At 51.4% G+C, this 23,398-nt stretch overlaps 1 protein-coding gene, 1 long non-coding RNA gene and 1 pseudogene across 3 annotated transcripts in view; 2 read left to right on the top strand and 1 right to left on the bottom strand.

Moving 5' to 3' along the window:
- The first annotated feature begins 809 nt into the window (after positions 1–809).
- LOC116536721 lies at positions 810–1,979 on the top strand (annotated as a pseudogene).
- A 2,367-nt stretch (positions 1,980–4,346) lies between these two features.
- Positions 4,347–17,884, top strand: SUV39H1 (suppressor of variegation 3-9 homolog 1). Of its 2 annotated transcripts, none has more exons than XM_032258616.1 (6): positions 4,347–4,717; positions 7,735–7,880; positions 8,930–9,592; positions 15,222–15,368; positions 15,455–15,584; positions 16,382–17,884. In XM_032258616.1, the coding sequence occupies exons 1-6, from the start codon at positions 4,663–4,665 to the stop codon at positions 16,513–16,515; spliced, it is 1,275 nt and encodes a 424-aa protein (XP_032114507.1). In that variant the 5' UTR covers positions 4,347–4,662; the 3' UTR covers positions 16,516–17,884. The 2 variants fall into 2 exon arrangements, with proteins under 2 accessions (XP_032114507.1, XP_032114508.1); XM_032258617.1 differs by lacking the exon at positions 4,347–4,717 and adding an exon at positions 5,381–5,634.
- The window catches only part of LOC116536774, a 44,140-nt gene continuing 27,529 nt past the window's right edge, over positions 6,788–23,398 (bottom strand). The window contains exon 2 of the long non-coding RNA XR_004262792.1: positions 6,788–7,995. This is a non-coding gene — a long non-coding RNA (uncharacterized LOC116536774). The remainder of the gene's footprint in view (positions 7,996–23,398) is intronic.

Consider the following 23,398-nt stretch of genomic DNA (forward strand, 5'->3'; position numbering starts at 1 on the left):
CTGGTCTTGAACTCCCGACCTCAGGTGATCCACCCACCTCGGCCTCCCAAAGTGCTGGGATTACAGGCGTGAGCCACCGTGCCCGGCCCTCCGTCTTTAAAGTGAGGATAAAAATAATGCTTACCTCAGCTGGGCACGGTGGCTCACGCCTGTAATCCCAACGCTTTGGGAGGCCGAGGCAGGCAGATCACGAGGTCAGGAGATCAGGACCATCCTGGCCAACATGGTGAAACCCTGTCTCTACTAAAAACACAAAAATTAGCTAGGCATGGTGGCGTGCACCTGTGATCCCAGCTACTTGGGAGGCTGAGGCAGAAGAATTGCTTGAACCTGGGAGGCAGAAGTTGCAGTGAGCCAAGATCGCACCACTGCACTCCAGCCTGGCGTTGGAGTGAGACTCCGTCTCAAAAAAAAAAAAAAAAAAAATATATATATATATATATATGAATGATATGTACACACAATGGAATACTATTCGGCCCTAAAAAAGAAGAAAATCGGTGGCCTCCCCTCCCCTACTAGCCTTTTGGACTCCCTCTGCTGGGTCAGCCTCGCTCAGGCCTCGGCGGCGGCGATGGCGGCGGCGATGGCGGCGGCGACCGAAGGCAGCTCCCTCGCCTCAGCCCCGGCGCCCCTCGGCTACCCTTGGCCCCGCCCACAGCACCACCCACCCTCGGCAGCCCCAACGCCCGCCTGGGCCAGGGCCAGGGCCACAGCCCCTGGCTTGCTTGCCTAGGCCCACCGGCTTCCGGCCCGCCCCCTATGGGCCCCGGCTAGAGGCGCTGCCGCTGCTGGCCAGGAGAGCTGCCATGCTGGCTTGGAGGAAGCCGGTGCTGCAAGTGCTCACCATCAACCCTGCCATCACCAAGGGCCCATCCCCCACCAGCGAGGGTGCCTCCGAGGCAAACCTGGTGGACCTGCAGAAGAGGCTGAAGAAGCTGCAACTTGATGAGCAGCAGAAGAGGAGGCTGGAAGCCTTCCTCACCCAGAAAGCCAAGGTTGGCAAACTCAAAGATGATTACTTCAAAAGGATCTCAGAGCTGGGCATGGACAACAGCAGGGTGGTCACCAAAGTCCAGCACAGACCCTTGGGACTCATCATGGCCCGGAAGCTGATCCACCTTGAAATCAAGCTGGCCATCTGGAACCAGATCATCTGTGAGCTGCAGGTCCTGCTCCAGTGCAACTTACCATACATCATGGGCTTCTACGGGGCCTTCTACGACGGCTCCATCTGCATGGAGCACACGGATGGTAGCTCCCTGGACCAGGTGCTGAAAGAGGCCAAGAGGATTCCCGAGGAGATCCTGGGGAAAGTCAGCACTGTGGTCCTCTGGGGCTTGGGGTACCTCTGAGAGAAGCACCAGAATGTGAAACCCTCCAACATCCTGGTGAACTCCAGAGGGGAAATCAAACTGTGCAACTTAGGGGTGAGCAGGCAGCTCATCGACTCCATAGCCAGCTCCTTTGTGGGCACACGCTCCTACATGGCTCTGGAGCGGTTGCAGTGCATGCATTACTCCGTGCAGTACGACATCTGGAGCATGGGCCTGTCCCTGGTGGATCTGCCCTTTGGAAGGTACACCATCCCTCCCACCCGACACCAAGGCCGGCCTGTGGTCAACGGGGCAGGAGGAGAGCCTCATAGCATCTCGCCTCGGCCGAGACCCCCCAGGCACCCCATCAGAGGTCATGGGATGGACAGCCAGCCCGCCATGGCCATCTTCGAACTGCTGGACTATATTGTGAATGAACCACCTCCTAAGCTGCCCAATGTTGTGTTCACCCTGGACTTCCAGGAGTTTGTCAATAAATGCCCCACCAAGAACCCAGCGGAGTGGGCGGACCTGAAGATGCTCACAAACCACGCCTTCATCAAGCGGTCTGAGGTGGAAGAAGTGGATTTTGTTGCCTGGTTGTGTAAAACCCTGTGGCTGAAGCAGCCCAGCACACCCACACACACACTCACTGTCGCGTGACAGTGGCCAAGCTCCCCTTGTCCCACTGATGACCTGCCCACCATCCCTGTCCACGCCCCGCCCTTCCAGCTGAGGACAGGCTTGTGCCTCCACCCACCCTCCTGCTTCACCCGTGCAGAGAGCCCAGCAACTGCATATGCAGGAACTGGGGCATTCTCTCCTGCCTGTCCAGCCAGGATGCCCCCGGCTCCGGGGGCAGGTGACGCTGCTGTGTGTAGTCTCAGAGACTACTTCCTTAGAAAACAAAACAGGGAGAGAAAAGGCAAGGAAAAAAAAGGAATAAAATCATGTCTTTTGCGCCAACATGGATGGAACTGAAGGCCATTAATTTAAGCAAAACAACTCAGAAACAGACAAATACTGAATCTTTTCACTTGTAAGTGCGAGCTAAATAATGTGTACACATGGACATAGCATGTGGAATGATAAACAATAGAGACTTAGAAGGGTAGGGAGGTGAGAAAGAAGTAGATGATGAGAAACTACTTAATGTTACGATGTGCATTATTTAGGCTATGGATACAGTAAAACGCCTGACTTCACCACTGCACAATGTGTCCGTGTAACAAAATTACACTTGTGGCCTGGCATGGTGGCTCTTGCCTTTAATCCCAGCACTTTGGGAGACCAATGTACATTATTCAGATGACGGATACAGTAAAATGCCTGACTTCACCACTACACAATGTATCCATGTAACAAAATTACACTTGTGGCAGGGCGCTGTGCCTCATGCCTTTAATCCTAGCACTTTGGAAGACCAATGTACATTATTCAGATGATGGATATGGTAAAATCCTTGATTTCACCACTGCACAATGTATCCGTGTAACAAAATTACACTTGTGGCCCGGCATGGTGGCTCACAGTAATAATCCCAGCACTTTGGGAGCCCAAGGTGGGTGGATCACTGGAGGCCAGGAGTTTGAGACCAGCCTGGCCAACATGGTGAAACCCCATCTCTACTAAAAACACAAAAATTAGCTGGGCATAGTGGTGCACACCTGTAATCTCAGCTACTTGGGAGTTTGAGATACGAGAATCACTTGAACCGGGGAGGTGGAGGTTGCAGTGAGCCGAGATCACAGCACTGTACTCCAGCTTGGGTGACAGAGCAAGACCCTGCCTCAAAAAAAAAAAAAAAAAATTATACTTGTACCCAATAAATTTATACAAAACAATTAAGTGCTTCTGAGACCTGGCTAAATGGTTTCTCAGCCTGCATTCTGGTTCCACATGTAGGTTGGCTTGTGTAAACTCATTAAAGTGTTCACCCTGGTCTGTGTACTCTTCTGTATGTGTGTTACACTCCAATATGAGGTTTACATTACAATAGGTCAAACCTGTGAAGCTTGTAATGAATGAAAACCTTATATTGGCCCCAGCACTGGGCAAGGCAGTATATGCAGTAGTCATTAAATTAATGCTGAATGAACAGACAAATGGCTGGGAGTGGGACATGGTAGCAATAGGATGGCCTCTTAACTTTTGAGGTCTCCTGAAAAAGTGCTAGTCCAGAACGATTCACTTTTCAAATAAGTGGGAGACAACCACCCCAAGACCACTTACTCAAGGTTTTGCAGACCAGTTTAAGAAACTGCCGAAGGTCACGTAATTTAGCAAATGGCAGAGCCTGGATATGAGTCCAGGTAGTCAGGATCCAGAATCCAGGCTTTTGCCCAGTACTTTATAGTGTTTGGGGGCACCACTGGCCACAGACCCCTTTATCTTCCCCTCAGATCTAGACAGAGGTCCTGTCTTAAATCACTCTTGTGGGTTGGACAGGTCTCCTGAACACCTGGGAGTGGGAGAGCCCTGCTGCCTGAGGAGACTGCGGGGGGCGCCAGTGGGCGGGGCGGGGGTATGTGAGGATCAGCATCTGACTCTGCTCGAGAAGGGGATGCACGGTGGAACTTAGGCTCCTGTCTGTCCCACTCAGGGCAAGCTGGGGCTGAAGGAACCTCAGACCAGCCATTCACTTCTCCAATTATCTCACAGCTGGACTGGCAGGCAGAAAGAATATCTGTTTGGTTAGCTGTACAATCATTTGGTTGACCATAGAACTCATGGAGTGACAGGGAGAGGGGGCAATTTTAGAAAGTGATAGCACGGTTTCCTGAATATCTAACTGAATGACAGCCCGCCTAGGACTAGCTGGGGCTGGTGGCCTGACAGTGGAAAGGACAGGCAGCCTCCTGAGGACCTTGCAGGCTGGCTGACTGATGACCTGTGGTGCTACTGTCTGCCTGGCTGGCTGGATGTTGTGAATGACTATTGTCAGGAATCACAGCTCGCCTGGGGCTATGTCTGGATGTTATACTGTCTGGCACTGTGTAAAGGAGGGCCACCTGGGGAAATTCCAGTCTGACTGATCAACAGGCTCTGTGGCTGCTTGCTAGGCAACTGTATCTAGTGATTGACTGTCCACACTGCTCGAATCACAGCATGCTGGAGGACCTGGCTGGGTGCTCTGACTGACTGATCACCTGACAGACGGTATGGTCAGTCGGATGCTGCTTGAGAATGACTGACAATGTGATGAGGGGCGGATTGAACGAGTCACAGGCCAGCTGGCCAGCAGCAAAACCCGCGTAGCTGTCTGACTCAATGGCTGTACGTGGTTATGGACTGTCTGCCCTGATAGAATCTCAGCTTCAACGCATCAGAGGAGACTGATTGACCAATGGTCGGGATGCATCGCCTGAGAAATGACAGACTGGCTGACCCACTGCTGACAGGTGGTGTGGAGGCTTAATCGTACCTCTAGTTGCTGTGACTATTTGCTTTGAGAGCCTAGCTGAGTGTTGTGACTGATCGTGGTGTGAATGAGAAATAATCTGACGGAAAGACGTGACCAATTGATAGTGACTGCCGGACAGGGCTGTATTAGATGATGACAATGACAGCTTGTCTGGACCTTAATCAGAGCCCGCCTGGGGGCATGGCTGCATGCTGCAGTCTATGAGAGGATTTCCCCAGGCAGAATTGCAGCTGGTCCCAGGGCTACGGTGGGTGGAGGACTAATTGATCTGCTGACAACGTGAGGACAGGACGGTCTTAGGGAATGACAAGGCTGGCTGGCTAACAGTGCTGCCTACCTCCAGGGAGTTGCAGATGGCCCGAGGGCACACGTGGAAGCAGGAGTTGACTGCCCGGCAGAGTAGATGGGGGCCAGAGGTCTGACTACGCACTTGTCTAGGGTGACTGCCTGAGCGGTTGGATGTGGCGCTAGTCCACCTGGGAGCCCTGGCCAGCTTGGAGTTAAAATGTAATGACGAGCTGACTGATGGTGATAACAAGGGGTATGACAGAACTGAAGAGTCACTGTGACTGGCTGACAACGTGATTGGCTAGCAGTGTGACAGACAGACCGGCGCACGGGCAGGGCCTCGGGCAACTTCAGCTACTGCCGCTGCCGCTGCCGCCCAGACGCACTCTGGGAAAGCGCGGCGAGCACCCGCCTCACGGACCGAGCCGGGCGGCGGGGAGGGGTTCGGTCACCGCTCTCCGGTTGGTCCGCGCGGGTGCTGCGAGCCGCGAGCCGCGGCCAATAGGCTGCGCGTTCCCGGCCACGCCCGCGCGAGCTATCTTCTCGCGAGGCCGGCTAGGCCCGAATGTCGTTAGCCGTGGGGAAAGATGGCGGAAAATTTAAAAGGTGAAGCAGTGGAGGCAGACGCACGGGCCCGCTGGCCAGGCCGGGTGGGCTGGAGGGGTGGCGTCGCCGGCTCGGGGCCCCGGCATCCGAGGCCCCGGCGCCGGGAGCTGGAAGCTCAGCGCGGAAAGGATGGGGCTCGGGGAGCGCGGGCCTGGTGCGCGAGGCTGGGCGGGGCTCAGGGGAGGGGGCGCGCGCCTGTGAACGCGGCGGGTCCGGGACTAAGTGGGGACGCGGGAGGGGGGCGCGCGCCACAGATCGCAACTGGACCGGCGCGCGCACGCGCGGGGGCTTGTCTGGGAGGCGCGCCCGCGCGCGGGAAAATCGGCCCCCGGTGACCGTTACCCATTCGGTGTCCACGCGAGACGCCGGAAGGGGAGGGAAGAGAAGGGGGACAGACCCCCCCTTCTGAGTGCGGGGACAGAGAACTCTTCAGGGGGAGCGTATCTCCTCTCAGCGTGATGGGGGAAGGGCTTGGAATAGAGGATCCCCCAGAAGAGGGAAATGGGGCCTTCCCAATAGGAGAGCTGGACTCCCCCATGTGTAGGGAAAGAGGGGTGACTCAGTATGTTGGGGGGCTCCTCTGTGTGACGAAAGCCGCAGGGAGGATGGGTTTCACAAGTCGTGGAACCTCTGACGGGTAGGACAATCCACCTGTGGCCATTTCGGAGCCAGCAGCTGGAGGTGTTAGTTGGGATCACTTCAGTGGGGTTTCGAATGCAAGTGAAGGAACGGGTTTGCGAGGAGAGGCTGTAGGGAGAGGAAAGCGTGGGCACATGCGGGCTCAGTCTCCACTTGGTCTTGTCTAAGTAGGGGGAGGTAGGGCTTGGACGCGAATTAATTTTGAAAAGCTCTTGTACGTTTTTAGGTTGACATCTAAAGTGTGATGTTCGCAATGGAAGGCAGAAAATATTAAACATTTTAAAAAGATGAAATAGAATGAAGACTGACTGCCCTTGGAATATTTTGAGACATGATTTGATAAAATGGCTTCTAAAGCACATTGATTAAGAATGTGCCTTGAATCAGAAAGAAATTTGGTTTTTAAAATCCGTGTGTCTTACAAAATTTTGGCAGCCCCAGAAATATACCAGGTATATTTAAAAGAATCAATGTCACTAACCTGTACTGCTGTGCATATAAATTCAGACCATAACCCTTTGGACGAGCTTTGCTTTTTACAGGAAGATGGATGAAACAGAAAGTCAAAATGCAGCAGGAAAAAATATACCTTGTGGATTTAAGGCACCCAGATTGATCATTTAAGTAGCCTTCCTGTAATGTACTATCATTCCGAAATCTCTTGCTTGTGATTACAAAATCTAAAAAGCCCTGAAAACTGAAATCCTTTTCTTAAATTTGGCACCATTTATGGCAAAAGTAGATTATAAAGTGGAACTATTCTGTGAGGCTATTTTACATCTTTTTTTCTCCTATTTAATGTGGGAAATTCATAGTTTTGCTGCAGGATGATTAATGCATTTGATTATAGCTTGATGTCCCCTGGCCACGCTGGGGGTGTTAGGTGATGTATGGGATATCCTAGAAATAGTCTTGTAAAATTCAAAAAACTTTGAATTCCAAAACACATCTGGCCCAGGAGTTTGAGATAAGGGATTAAGGACCAGTCTTTCCAGTTACGCCTTTGTTTGGTGCCCTGGAGGTTTTAATCTTGTCCCCCTACCCACCACTCCTCGCTCCTCGGGGCATTGCATCCTACTGAGATGGGGGGTTGTTCTCTTTCTTTTGCAAAGTGGAGAGAAGGGTGATCAGGTCCTGAACCCAAGGCAGGTTTGCAGCCAGTTTTAGGAATAACAGAGGGAGTTTGAAGCTCTGCAGAGGAACAGATTCCTTTAGGACAATTCATGTTGCAAACCCCACTTAGAGGTCTGCTGTTCGAGGGGCAGCCTTGGGCAGTGAGCATTAGGGTTCAAAGCATATTTCTGTTGTAGAACAGTCTCAGCATTGGGGAAGGCCTGTGGATTAAATTTCCCTGACTCTTAGGCAGTCTTTGGGATGTCCCAGGGAGGATTTGGGGTCCCCTTTGACTCCTGACCTGGTCAGGCTGCCCAGTAATAGTTCTTTTTGTGCCCCCTGATCCAGGCTGTAGTGTGTGTTGCAAGTCTTCTTGGAATCAGCTGCAGGACCTGTGCCGCCTGGCCAAGCTCTCCTGCCCTGCCCTTGGTGTCTCTAAGAGGAACCTCTATGACTTTGAAGTTGAGTACCTGTGCGATTACAAGAAGATCCGAGTGAGTCTGGGGTGACCGTGGTCTGGGAGGGGACAGGTCACAGGGAAGTTAGTGTCCTGCTCTCTTGTCCTCAACTATCCACATCTGTTTCCAAAGGGAATTTTCTCCTCTGACCCTGAAAAAATAGGATGAATAAACCCTTTTATCCCTATAATACAGACAAGATACTAAGCAGCTTTCTGATGGGGGCAGGAACAGGATGAATTCCCAAGTAAATCTCTTCCCATCTCCCTAGGAATACAAAGTAATTGCAAAGATTGAGATGCTGAGCCCTGGAGTGGAAATGTCGATAGCTAACAGCTATTGAGCACTTTCAGTGTGCCAGGCACTTCCTCTCAGAAACTCATTTAATCCCCCTAACAACTGTGAAATGGGGACAGCTATTGTCAGAAGAGGGAGTGACAGGATGGTTAGGAGAACAAACTGGAGTCAGCATGCTTGGGTTCTAGTCCTGGTTGTGTTAACCCAGGCTACCTACCCAAACCCTCAGTACTTCATTTTCCTTATTGTAAAAGGGGGATGACTAGTAGCATCTACCTCATGTTGATTTGTGAAGATTCAGTTAGTAATTCAGTTAATAATATATGTAAGCTGCCTAGAACAGGCAAGGACTTGTCAGGGTCCAGGTGAGCCACAATGGTAGCAGTGATGGTTTGTCACTGGACGTATTTTGAAGGTGGGGCTAACGGGATGTGCAGAGGGTGGATGTGGGGAGTGTGAGCAAAAGAGGAGACAAGGATGACTCCAGAAGTTCGGGTCTGAACAGCTAGGAGGAAGCTGATGATGTGGAAGACCAAGGAGGGAAGTGGGTTTGGGAGATTAATTAAAAGTTGGAACAGTTTGGACAGACAATAAGGGGGACAGCAGGATTTGAACCTAGTAATCCTCACCCTAGAGCCCATATTTTTGAACCACCGCATGAAGTCATTCCAGAAAAGGGGTGGGGTGAGGTAGGTGTTACCCATCAGCTTTGGGATGGAAGCCTCATGAAGGCTGGCCCAAGGATCTCACCACTTATGGTATCCCGTCCCCCTACCCACCCCCAACAGGAACAGGAATATTATCTGGTGAAATGGCGCGGATATCCAGACTCAGAGAGCACCTGGGAGCCACGGCAAAATCTCAAGTGTGTGCGCATCCTCAAGCAGTTCCACAAGGACTTAGAGAGAGAGCTGCTTCGGCGGCACCACCGGTCAAAGACCCCCCGGCACCTGGACCCAAGCTTGGCCAACTACCTAGTGCAGAAGGCCAAGCAGAGGCGGGCGCTCCGTCGCTGGGAGCAGGAGCTCAATGCCAAGCGCAGCCATCTGGGACGTATCACCGTAGAGAATGAGGTGGACCTGGATGGCCCCCCGCGGGCCTTCGTGTATATCAATGAGTACCGTGTTGGTGAGGGCATCACCCTCAACCAGGTGGCTGTGGGCTGCGAGTGCCAGGACTGTCTGTGGGCACCCACCGGAGGCTGCTGCCCGGGGGCGTCACTGCACAAGTTTGCCTACAATGACCAGGGCCAGGTGCGGCTTCGAGCCGGGCTGCCCATCTACGAGTGCAACTCCCGCTGCCGCTGTGGCTATGACTGCCCGAATCGTGTGGTACAGAAGGGCATTCGATATGACCTCTGCATCTTCCGCACGGACGACGGGCGCGGCTGGGGCGTCCGCACTCTGGAGAAGATTCGCAAGAACAGCTTCGTCATGGAGTACGTGGGAGAGGTAGGGAGACGGGACCGGGTGTGTGTGTGCAGCTCTTCACAGCATGTGCACCCAGTTCTCACTGTGTGTCTGAAACTCCCTGCTTTCCTTATGGGAAAGCCTGGGAGACTGATCTGAGTGTCATAGGGACATCGGGCAGGGGCTAGTATTCTAAGCTGGTAGACACTAGCATGGCTATGCTGGTGGTTGCAGGAACACTGAAATACTTCTGCACTGGGTTGGCTTTATCAGGGTACTTAGCAAAGAAGAAAAGTGGGAGCTGAGATCCAGGCAGCCTTAGCATTCCTTGTAACAGGACATGTCTGGCATAGGGCTGCATCACCTGGAAAGGCACTTCCTCTTCTCATTTCATAAGGGCCCATCTTATCACCAAGCAGTGTCTGCCTGAGGAGCATTGTTTTACCAGTCTGCAGAGAAGGAACGCAGTCTGGAGTAGGATGAGACAGGCCTTGGACAGAGGTTGCCTAACTCCTTTAGACTTTCAGGACACTGGGGAAAGGCCGAGTGTATTAGGTAAGCTAGCCATTGTAAAAACAACCCACTCATCTTAGTGGCTTTGCACGTTCCAAGTTTGCTTGCTCATGGAGCAGTCCATTGTGGATATTTGGGTGGGTATCCTTTCACACGGCAACTGGGACACCTAAGCTTTTTCCCTTCTGTGCCTTTGCTGTGCCTTGAAGCCTCGGAGTCACCACTAGATCCTCAGCATTGCCTGGCACGTGGGCCAAGTGGGAGATAGAAGGGGCCCATCCTAGTGGGCCAGGCCTAGATGCAGTGCTCATCACTTCTGCCCATGCTTCACTGGCTGGAACTGAGTCACTGGTCTTAACCTCCATGCAAGGGAGGCAGTGGGATGTGTTTTAGCCAGGTGTCCAGCTGCAAAAGGCTAAAGCACAGCCATAACCAGCAAGTAGATAGCTAGCAAGTATCTACAACAGAAAAATGTCACACTCTTAAGATGGGATGCAGTTGGCATTTGGGACGAAACGATTCTTTGTTATGTAGAACTGTCTCATGCATTGGTGGACATTTAGCATCCCTAGATCTTGAACATTTAAATCCATGAGTGTGCCCTGTCATAGTGACAACCCCAGATACCTCTATATATTTCCATAGGTCCCTTAGGGGTGTGATATGGTTGGAAAGTGACAGAAACTGGCCTGAGGGACACTCACCTGAGGATGTCCACACTGTAGCACTGATACTGATAACAAGGAGAGACCCCTACTCTGAGAAACTGTAAAATAAGAGTCGGTCACATCCCAGAGAGATAGAGACAATCTTGGGCAGAGCAATCTACACCACAGAGGATCCTGATAGTCTGGGCGAGGAGACAGCCACAGCCTGTCCAGACAACCCTGCTGGCCTGCTAGTGGAAATGTTCACACACCACAGGACCTGGCCATCTGGAAGGAGGAGGGCGGAGGTGTCCACACCATGAGGGCTCCTGACAGTGGAATGGGGAGGGAGTCCTGATAATCTGCAGGAAGTCTACGCCCCACAGTGATCCCAGTGACCTGGAGGAAGAGCTTGTGCTCTCCACACTCTAGAGGACCTGGTCCTTAGGAAGTGTCCACCCCCACGCCGTCATGACAGTGAGGAAAAAGAAGTGTCCTCACCCTACAGGGATCCACACAGCCTGGAGATCTACTCTACACCCTAAAGCACCCTGACAGTGTCAGGGGAAGTGTTCATGCCCTCAGTGTCCTGACACTCTGGAGGAAGCGTCCAGAGTTTGAAGGAACCCAAACTGTCTGGAGGAGGACATGTCCAGACCCCATAGGACCCCGACAGTCCACCGTCCTAGAGGCTACACAGAGCAGGAAATATCTCAGCCTCACTGTACTGGTGTCTGGAGGAAACACTGTCTACCACACAGGGTCCTGATAGTCGAGGAGGAAGAGTCTACACCCCATGGGCAGCCTCAGAGCCTCCTGGGCCTGAGACTTCTGGATGCTCTTCCTTAGTATCTTTCATCTTCTACCTTGGAAACATCAGGGTTTCCAGGGATTCTGTCACCCCTGTCCTCACCCTTCCTGCTCTCCACACATTCTCGCTATACTATTTCCTGGCCGCCCTCCAGCACCCTCAGACCCATGGGTCCTCCTTATGGTGCCACAGGCCTCTGGAAAGAGCCAAATTCATCTTTCCACATCCCCCTCTAAAGAGACAGCATAGCAGATGGTTAGGAGGGTGGACTCTAGATCCTGACTGCCCGAGGCTAAATTCCAGCTCCACTGCTCATCAGCACTCACTTAACCTCTGTGCCTCCATTTATTAATCTGCAAAATGGGAACAATAATAGCACTCACCTTATATACTTGTTACAAAAATTAAATGAGTTACTATGTATCAAGCACTTGAACAGTATTCAGTACACAGTAAGTTTGATATAAACCTTAGCCAGCACAGTCCAAACTTCAGCAAATCCAAAATGTCTGGAAGACCAAGTTTTTTGTAACCTATCTGATTACAAGACCCAGCCTGACAGGATAGGGTCCTATTTGTAGTTCTTATTTATCCTACTTGGGGTGAATAGTCATACATTTTGTTGCAGCAGTTCTACTTTACTTGATTCTGTAGTGCTGTTCCAGATATTGCCAGGGTGTTATGGAATTGAGGGCCTATCCCCTGTGCCTGCACACCATGCTATCTGTTATCCTTCTTCAGCTGGTACAGACTGACAGTCTGTACCAAGAGCTTCCTCCACAGGAGCTGCCCTTCCCTCCTTTGCAGTCTCCCACATCGGATCAGAACTTTCACGTTTCTGCAGAACATTCTCATCCTCACCCAAGAGACAATGCCAGCCTCTCCTATACTATCCTATCCATTCTAAAACATGCATCTTCTTCCTACTTTAACGTCTCTGAAATGAAGATGTCTTAATTTAATTAAATCATGGTGTATCATTTATAATAGCAGTTTTTCCTTTCTTGGTAAAGGGCACATAAAATAAGGGTGTTCCTTACATTTATGAGTGGTCCTCATAACCACCCCTAACATTGCTCACTGTCCTATCAGACAGGAACACCTTTCACGTCCATGAAATCATGTCGATCTTTACAACAGCCCCTGTCATGTTGGGATTTTGTCACTGTCATTCCCATTCTGCAGATGACAAAACTGAGGCCCAGAGAGGTGGAGTAACTTCCTTAGAATCACAGAAGTAGTACAATGGATAAAAAAATAAAGGCTCGGCCGGGCGCGGTGGCTCACTCCTGTAATCCTAGCGCTTTGGGAGGCCGAGGTGGGTGGATCACCTGAGGTCAGGAGTTCAAGACCAGCCTGGCCATCATGGTGAAACCCCATCTTTTAAAAAAATAAATAAATAAAATAAAGGCCCAAATAATGTCTAAAACTGGTGCCCTGCCAGGCTGTAGCTTTTTTTTTTTTTTTTTGGCTGAGGAAACAGGCACAGAGAGAACATTCAGGATCTCAGGATCCCATATCCAGGAGGGGGCAGAGCAGCAGCTGACTCCAAGTCTTCTAGTTCCCATTCACGTCAGCACCCACTCGGACCTACCAGCTTAAAGCCTATCTGTCTTTTCCAATTATTCTGGAGAGCTGCTAGGGAGCAGAGACTGGCCGATCAGTTCCCAAGCTTTCAGGGTTGACCAATCATTAGAGAATGGGATTGAAAAGAAGACTAGAAGGAACCAGGAAGCATGTGTGCCCTGGAGGGCCTGCAGTATGACTCACTCCTGGTGAGACTGGGAGAGCAGGTAATGGCAGAACAGGCATGAAGATGGAGACCAGGGAGGATGTGGGCACTCCCCCTGGCTTGAGGGGGGACTACAGTGAAAAACATGGCTCATACCCCACCCACTAGGCCCATGAGCCTGGGAGAGGCTGACCTTTGATCCCAGGGCTTAATCAGATAAGTAGCCAGCTTTTGAGGTAGGGGAGGAACAGTAAGCTTGGAAGGTTGCCCAGAGAAGTCCCATCTGTTTGAGCTGATGCCACAAGGAAGACTGTGTGTTCTTCAGGAGGTGAAGGGAGACTGAGCTTGACATATTCCACCCTCATGTTGTGGCCCTTAGGAGAGAGTCCCCACTCTTCCACCAGGTGGTAAAGCCCTTTTATGATCTGCAACTTGTTTTAGAGACTCTGTCACCTCTCCATTCCCTCTTAAACCCTAAGCACTAGGTTTCCTGATCACAATCTTACACTGTGGTTGTCTGAATCTGTCTGTGACCAGACTTTGACCCCTTGAGGGCAGCGACCAATCCTGGTTGCTGTGACCCCTGAGAATGGGGACCGGGCCTGGTCCCTTTATTTCCCTAATCAGACCGTGAGCCCTGTGTGCTGGGACTGGGCACAAGGACATCCTCAATAAAAACCCACCAAATGGATGAGTAAACAAACAAAAACAGGGTGCAGGGGAACCAGGTTCCTCCAGGAACAGAGCAGGAGCACAGGGCAGTGGGCAGTGTGGCCCAACGGGGGTAAATCTTGGTTTTCTCAAGGCATTGTTAGTTAGCCTTTGGCATGGAGCACAGGCTTGAGGGGACAGCGAGGGAGGACACCAGTGTGGCCATCCTGGCTAAGGAGACAGATTCCCAAGTCAGAAGGGCATGGTCACCAGCCCACATGAGGGTAAGCAAGAATGGAGGCCTGATGGGGGTCTCTGGAGAAGGGAGGGGAAGGAAGAAGAGGAGTGGCGGGGGAGTGCTGGGGCTGCCTAGAGGGCCACCATTTGGACAGAGGACAAGTTGCTAAGCCAGGAAGCAGAATCAAAGTAAATAGCAGCCCCCATGTGTCTCCTATGTGCCGTGCTGTACCTCCTTGGCTGAGGTCCAGTGGGACCCCTGCCCAGGGAAGGGCCTGCTCAGCTACACTTAGGGATTGCTAGGAGGCTGCTGTTGCTGGTCTTGGGAAAGAGGGACCGTGGGGCCGGAGAGGAGAGATTTGTTGGGGTGGGGTGGAGAGTCCGGTGACAGTATTTGGGAGGCAAGGACAAGCTGGGCCTAGGACAGTGGCGAAGCTTCCCATTTCCTAGGACAGACAGGGACACAGCTGGGAAGGAGGCACTTGCTGCTGTCTAAAGCACCAGTTGGCACTGTGTGGCCCTGGGCTGAGGGAGGGCTTCTCTCACTGTGCTCTCCCTTCATCTTTCCTCCCTCTTTGCTGCTGTCTCTGAAATATGTGGCCTCATCTTCTTTCTGGCTCTCTAGACCTGGACCTCCCTGCAGGGTCCTGTACGGGCTCAGGCTCCCTTGCCTGGATCAGTCAGTGTCTCCCCATGGCACCCTGGGTTGCTTTCTTGCCCTTGCTTTGGTCTCTCCTGCCCACCTTCCTGCTCCATCTCAGGGTGTGGTTCTAGGGCACCTCTTGCTGGGTGGCGGCAGGAGGTGCTTGCTTGGCCCTAGTTGGGCCCTGCAGCCAGGCCAGCCTGCACTCACTGCCAGGGATTCCTCCTGCCAGCCAGAGGCCTGAGGCTGGCTGGGCAGTGGCCAGCTGAGGCCCAGCCCCTCAAGAAGAGCCAACAGACCCTCTGCATCGCTGCCTGTATGTGTCAACAGGCAGGGGCACCTCCTGCTCCCTGTCCTTCAGGGGTCAGGAGCAGTGCCAACTTTCCCGAGCCTTCACAGCCAGTCTCCCCTCACCCTCTCCTAATCCTTTTCCCTAGATTATTACCTCAGAGGAGGCGGAGCGGCGGGGCCAGATCTACGACCGCCAGGGCGCCACCTACCTCTTTGACCTGGACTACGTGGAGGACGTGTACACGGTGGATGCCGCCTACTACGGGAACATCTCCCACTTTGTCAACCACAGTGTGGGTACCCCCGGCAGGCGGGCAGGGGGTCGAGAGGGGCAGGCTGGGGCCCCTCCTCACTCTCCCAACTGTTCTTTCTCGCCCAGTGTGACCCCAACCTGCAGGTGTACAACGTCTTCATAGACAACCTTGACGAGCGGCTGCCCCGCATCGCTTTCTTTGCCACAAAAACCATCCGGGCAGGCGAGGAGCTCACCTTTGATTACAACATGCAAGGTGGGGGTGGCAAGGGACCGGGGGCAGGGGTGCACAGTGACTTGGGACACAAGGATCCCTCCCGAAGGCACACCAGTCACTCAGAGAACCAAGGAAAATTCTGTAGCGGGAGCTTTAAGATGCTCTTCCTGACTCCCAGTCTCCCATTCAGACTACTAGACCTCTACCTACCCCTTGGGTCCCCTCATTCCCAGACCCTGAACCCTAACCCTGAGGGATTCATACCAACTTCTCCCAAGATTCCTGGAGAGTTAAGACACTCCTGACTCCAGTCTTGACTGAGTTTGCCTCATCCTCCAGCCCACCCCCACTCCTTTGGCCTTCTTCATCCCAAGCCTCTGGATACCTTTGTGGCCTCTAGCCAGCCCCCTCCTTGATAAGTTAGCCACCTCTGAGACTCTCAAGGGCAGGTCATTGGAAGGGGAGTTCAGATGTACCTCTGGATGCCCAGGTGGCCCTCTATTCCTGCCCCTGCCCCCCACCTAAAATGACCGTCCTGGTTCCCTGACGGCCCCCTGCCTCCCCCAGCATTCCTCAACCCCTGGCCTGAAAAACCTCCAGTGCTGAGCCCTGGCCCCAGCCCCAAACTACCAACCCCTAGATCTCCTCCCAACCCAAATCCCAGAGTTGCTTCCAGCCCCCAAGATCCTTGGTCTCATGGTAAAAAGGGTAGTGGGACCCTTCATTCAGGCCTTCTAACAAGTCCCCTGCCTCCCTCCCTGCCTTCCTCCCTCCTTCCCTCTCCCCCTCCCTCCCTACCTCCTTCCCTCCTCTCCTACCTGGCTGTGACTCCACAGTGGACCCCGTGGACATGGAAAGCACCCGCATGGACTCCAACTTTGGCCTGGCTGGGCTCCCTGGCTCCCCTAAGAAGCGGGTCCGTATTGAATGCAAGTGTGGGACTGAGTCCTGCCGCAAATACCTCTTCTAGCCCTTAGAAGTCTGAGGCCAGACTGATCGAGAGGGCCTGAAGTTACCCGCACCTCCCCCACCGCTACCCTCCTGTTGAGAATGACTGCCAGGGCCTCGCCTGCCTCCACCTGCCCCCACCTGCTCCCATCTGCTCCCATCTGCTCTACGTTCAGGGCTGCAGCTGTGGTGAGGACTGACTCCAGGAGTTCCCTTTCCCTGTCCCAGTCCCATCTGTGGGTTGCACTTACAAACCCCCACCTACCTTCAGAAATAATTTCTCAACATCAAGACTGTTGTTGGGATTCATGGCCTATTAAGGAGGTCCAAGGGGTGAGTCCCAGCCCAGCCCCAGAATATGTTTTGCACCTGCTTCTGCCTGGAGCTTGAGGGGTCTGCTGCAGGCCTCCTCTCTCCTCCCCCAAAGGTATGGGGAAGCAACCCCAGGGCAGGCAGACATCAGAGCCTAGAGTGCCCAGCCCGACATGAAGCTGGTTCCCCAACCACAGACACTTTGTACTAGTGAAAGAAAGGGGGTCCCTGGGCTACGGGCTGAGGCTGATTTCTGCTCGTGCTTACAGTGCTGGCTAGTATTGGCCCTAAGAGCTGTAGGGGCTCTTCTTTAGGGTTGCATAGATAGTGCAGAGCTGGCCAGCCCTGGAGGTGGGCTGGGACCAAGCTCTGCCTTTACGGGAGTACAGAGAAAGTACCTGGGGCTCTTGGGAGCTCTGCGAGTACTGGGGGCCGTAACCTGGGGTGTCATGACTGCTGACACCACTCAGAGCTGGAACCAAGGTCTAGATAGTCCGTAGATAGCACTTAGGACAAGAATGTGCATTGATGAGGTGCCAGGCATGGGGTAGAGCACCTGGTCCACGTGGATTGTCTCAGGGAAGCCTTGAAAACCACAGAGGTGGATCCCAGGAAAGGGCCCATGTGGCAGAAGGCAAAGTACAGGCCAAGAATTGGGGGTGGGGGGAGATGGCTTCCCCCACTATGGGATGGTGAGGTGAGAAGGAAGCCCTTGCTGCCTGCCAACCCCAGACCCTAGGCCTTTGTGCTCACCCTGGGTCCACTAGTCTCAAAAGTCACCCACCTACAAATGTACAAAAGGCAAAGGTTCTGATGGCTGCCTCGCTCCTTGCTCCCCCACCCCCTGTGAGGTCTTCTCTAGGAAGCCCTTCCTGACTACCTGTGCCCAGAGTGCCCCTACGTGAGACTGTATGCCCTGCTATCAGATGCCAGATCTATGTGTCTATCTGTGTGTCCATCCCGCTGGCCCCCCAGACTAGCCTCCAGGCATGGACTGAATCTGGTTCTCCTCCTGTACACCCCTCAACCCTATGCAGCCTGGAGTGGGCATCAATAAAGTGAACTGTCGACTGAATAAACCAAGGTGTGAGGTGCTTGTGTGGGTGGGGGTTGAGGGGATAGAGACTGGAAGCTGGGTTTTCCCAGTAACATGTTCCTCAAACCTCAGCCATTTGACTCTAATCCTCACAATTTCAGACCCCACGCATATCACACCATCATCTATATAACATCTTTTTTTTTTTTTTTTTTTTTTTTGAGACAGAGTTTCACTCATGTTACCCAAGCTGGAGTGCAATGGCGCGATCTCGGCTCACCGCAACCTCCGCCTCCTGAGTTCAGGCAATTCTCCTGCCTCAGCCTCCTGAGTAGCTGGGATTACAGGCACGCGCCACCATGTCCCGCTAATTTTTTGTATTTTTAGTAGAGACGGGGTTTCACCATGTTGACCAGGATGGTCTCGATCTCTTGACCTTGTGATCCACCCGCCTCGGCCTCCCAAAGTGCTGGGATTACAGGCTTGAGCCACCGCGCCCGGCCCATCTATATAACATCTTGACCTAAAATAAGTTTGCTTTATACTTAAAACTTTAAAATGCATTTAAGACTGGGTGTTGTGGTTCAAATCTATAATCCCAGCACTTTGGGAGGCTGAGGTGGGCGGATTGCTTGAACTCAGAAGTTTGAGACCAGCCTGGGTAACATGGTGAAACCCTGTCTCTGCTAAAAATACAAAAATTGGCTGGGCATGGTGGCACATGAGGCTGAGGTGGGAAGATCACTTGAGCCTCGGAGGCGGAGGCTGCAGTGAGCAGAGATCTCACCACTGCACTCCAGTATGGATGACAGAGCCAGACCCTGGCTCCAAAAAATGCACTTAAATTGACTGGTTTAGACTGGCCATAACTGGTTTTGACTGGACTTGACTGATCTTGACCTGCATTGGCCGACTGACTTGTCATGATTGGCTGTGACTGGTGGTAGCTAGCCATGACTGGCCTTGACCCATCTTGACCAACCAGGACTGGCAATGACCAGTTCTGACTGCTTAAACTGGCTGATCAGCCTGGAGTGGTTTGGACTGGCCTGGACTGGTTTCGACCAGTTTTGACCAGTCTCAACTGGTCTTGCCCTGCTGTGATTAACCTGGACCATCTGGGACTGTAATTGACTAGTTTGGACTGGCTATGACTGGCTTTGACCCATCCTGACCAGCCACGACAAGTGGTTTCTGGCCTTGACCAGCCATGATCTCTGGTAGCTGGCCTTGACTGGCCGTGATCAGCTTTGCCCAGCTTAGACTAGTCATGATTGGTGGTGACCAGCCGTGACTGGTAGTGTCTGGCTGAGACCCTGCCACCTCCTGCCTGACCAAGTACCCACGCCTCAGGGGCTATACAGCACTAGGTGGGCAGTGGGGGGGGGCAGTGGTAGGAGGAGTAGAGCAGAATGGGGAGTGAGAAAACCAAATCCACTGCTGTCTAAATGGAAAAACTATTGCCATAAGCAAACAAAAATAACCAGAGAAATACATTCAATGAAAATGTTAAAATGTGGCCGGGCGCGGTGGCTCATGCCTGTAATCCCAGCACTTTGGGAGGCCGAGGCGGGTGGATCACGAGGTCAAGAGATCGAGACCATCCTGGTCAACATGATGAAACCCCGTCTCTACTAAAAATACAAAAAATCAGCTGGGCATGGTGGCGCATGCCTGTAATCCCAGCTACTCAGGAGGCTGAGGCAGGAGAATTGCCTGAACCCAGGAGGCGGAGGTTGCGGTGAGCCGAGATCGCGCCATTGCACTCCAGCCTGGGCAACAAGAGTGAAACTCTGTCTCAAAAAAAACAAATAAAATGTTAAAATGTGATAAAATTCTAGCTGGACCTTCCCTGCTCTTAAAGTCTTTGAACCCAAAACCTGCCTCCTGCATTCAAAATGAAAAGTTTGTGTGTGCTGGGGAAGCTTTTTCTGCAAATATTGAACACCTATAGGGTGCCAGGATATAAAGTGGAGAACGAAGACCACATTTCAAATATACTTACTCGTTTTCATCATCCCTAAATTGAATGGGAGCCAGTGCTCTTTGTTTTTCTCAGAGACCTCACATGCTGTAACACAGATACCCAAATATGTCAAAGACCTCATACGCAGTGACAGGATCCCAAAGATAAGGCCTCATAGACCTTATACCCTGAATATTGACCCCAAATTTCTCAGAAACCTCATACCCTAGGATACACACCTACGTATATCTCAGAGCTCTCATAGCTGGACACACCGCAAGTAACACAGGCTTCACTGAAACTATGGGCCACAGACTCCTAAACAGCTCTTAGACCTCACATACTGCCTCATATACTGGGATTCAGACCTCAAACACATCAGAGAACTTTTCTTTGATATAGAGATGCACAACCATCTCAAAGACCTTACAACTTGAGATGTCACTACCGAAACTATTTGGAGGCTCCACACCCTGATCACTGACTTCCAAACTGCTCAGATACTTAATATCCTGGGACAGACCCCCAAACAATTGAGCTGGCACACCCTGGACACAAGACTGCCCAAATACCCGAGATACCTCACACTCTGAAAACAGATCCTTAAATGGTTCTGAAATGTCATACCTTGGATAGAAACCCACAAATTGCTCATAGACACCCTAGAAAACAGACCAGTAAACATCCCAGAGACCTTACATGAATATAGTGCCACAAACAACTCAGAGACCCAAGTCTGACACAGATCACAAGAGCTTAGAGATCTCACACCCTGGAAACAGACCCTGCTCACAGGACTCATACCTAGGAAACAAATCTGTTTACAGGTCAAACATGACTTCACACCTTCTGACACAGACCCCTCAACAATTCAGAGCCAGGACAGCCTAGGAATCAATATATTCCTATTCTATTGATAACAAACAATATCAAACACCAGAAACCTCACGCTTAGTAACCCACGCACCCAAAGAGCTCAGACACCTGGAAATCTGATTACAGACCTCTGGGAAGCTCAGAGACTTCACAATCAGGGATAAAGACCCACCAATTTCTCAGAGAACTCACAAACTGGGACAAAAATGGACCAACAGTCCAGAGACCTCACACCCTCAGACACAATGTTAGAGAGCCCCAAAATCACATATGCTGGAACACAGGCCTGAAAACTACTCAGAGGCTCATAACCTCAACACAGATTCCTGTTCAGAGATGTTATATACTGGACATGGAGTTCCCTGAAATAGCTCACAGCCTTTATACACTGAGACAGAGCCCCAAACAGCTCAGCGGCTTCACAGACCTGAAAATGTGGACACAAACCCTCTCCAGAGCTTAAAGACCTCACACTCTATGTCAAAGACCCTGAGGAACTGAGATCACATGCCCTGGACACAGACTCCAAACAGCTTAGAAACCTCATATCCTAGGCTCAGACCCCCAAACAGTTTGGAGTCTTCCCACTGTAAACACAGACCTCTAAATGATTCAGGAACATCACACTCTGGACTCAGACCTCAAAACCATTCGTGGAACTTGCCCTTTGTCCTCATCCGTAAAGATTTCAGATGGCTGACAGTCATGGACACAGATCACCAAACAGCTTTGAAACCTTTGTTTGTACAAAGTTGGCCACGAACAGTGGAGAGACTTCATAACTGGAACACAGACCCAAAATGGCTTAGGAACCTTGTGGACACAGGCTCCCAAATGACTCAGAGAGCTTCTAACCTGGGAGACAGGCATGAAAACGGTTCAGAGACATCACATCCTGGCTTCGTATTGCCCACACAGCTCAAGCACCTCACATTATAGGACCCAAACCCTCAAAGAGTTAACCTCACGACCTGAAAAGTAAACCCACAAACATGCCAGAGACTTTACACAGCAGACAGACAATGCAAAAATGCTCAGAGTTGACAAACTTTACACCCTAGGATCCAGACCCCCAAACCCAGTGACATACAACCTGGGCACAGACCCCCAAACACTAGAGAGATGTCAGAAACTGATCACAGAACCCCAAACTGCTCAGAGACCCCAAACCCTAGAACCAGACCCCTAATAAGTCACAGACCTCATACCCTGGGACTGAGACTCCCCCAACGGGAACTGTCTCACTCTTGGAAACATAACAGTTGAGGGACCTCAACACCAAGTAATACAGAGATCAGAGATCTGACACCTTGGGACCAGAGGGTGAAGCACTCCAGAGGCTTGAAACAGTAAAAAGACATCAGTAGAAAGACATCAGACTCTAACAGATCCTGAAACTGCTCAGAAAAATCAACCCTAGGACAAAACCCACAGCATCACAGAGAACTCATTCGATGGGACATTGGCTCAAAACAGTTTGAGGGTGATACTCAAATACATCAGAGTTCTCATACAAGGGTACAGACACCTCAAACCTGAAAAGAGAGACTGCTAAATGGTTCAGAGACATGATAGTCTGCACAGGGACCACCACAGAGTTAAGAAATTTTACACCTATAGACCTTCGAACAGTTCAGAAAACTCATTCACTGGTGCACACACACCCATTAAAATCTCAGAGACCTTAACCCTGGAACAAACCCCTATGATCAGATATATCAAACCCTGGGACTGAGCCCTCCGAAAAAGAATAGAGACTTCACACCTGAAAATATATCCCAAACAGATCAAGGGACTTTGAAACCAAAAGAGCTCAGGGACCATGTATCCTAGGACACCAGTGCCCAAACAGCTCAGAGACCTCACAATGTAAACACAGTCTGGAAAACAGCCCAGTGAATTCGCCCCGCTGGAACGCAGACCAGAAAAAGCGCAGAACCCTCAAATTCAGGATTCAGAATCTTTCTGAGACTTAGGATATGGACCTCAAAATATAATTCAGAGAATTAATATGCTGGATGCAGAACATCAACTAATTCAGAGGCCTCAAATTGTGAGACATACATACCCAAAAGAGATCAGAGACCTCAAATCATGGACATACACCTACAAACAGGGACCTCAACCCTGTGACATGCACACTTACACACACACACACACACACACACACACACACACAGACAGACACACACACACACAGAGCTCAGAAAATTCTAATTCTAGGAAACACACACCCAAAAAGAATGGGGACCTCATATCTTGTGACATGCTCACAGAATGATCAAAAACCACACAAGCTGAGATATATATCCATAAATATTTCAGAGAACTAACATCTGTGGCCTTATACCCACAAACAGATCACAGACCTTAATCCTTGGGACATATACACATAAAAATACCAGACACTTCACATGCTGGGACATATACTCATAAGTAGATCAAAACACTCACACCTTGGGAAATAAAGACTACATCAGGAACCTCACATATTAATTGGGACACACACTCACAAATGAGACCAAAGACTCAAATCCTGGGACATAAACCCAAAACACCTCAGGGATCTCTCATGCTGAGACGAAGAAATGAAGACAGGTCAGAACCTCACGACCTGGGACACAGAGCCACAAACAGATCAGACTTTACACACTGTTGACAAACATACAAGAACAGATCAGAACCCTCACATCCTGAGACATACAACCACAAGGA

This window comes from Sapajus apella, unplaced genomic scaffold (assembly GCF_009761245.1).
Source record: "Sapajus apella isolate SASKATOON/1434 unplaced genomic scaffold, GSC_monkey_1.0 scaffold103, whole genome shotgun sequence".
In the NCBI taxonomy this organism is placed as follows: Eukaryota; Metazoa; Chordata; class Mammalia; order Primates; family Cebidae; genus Sapajus; species Sapajus apella.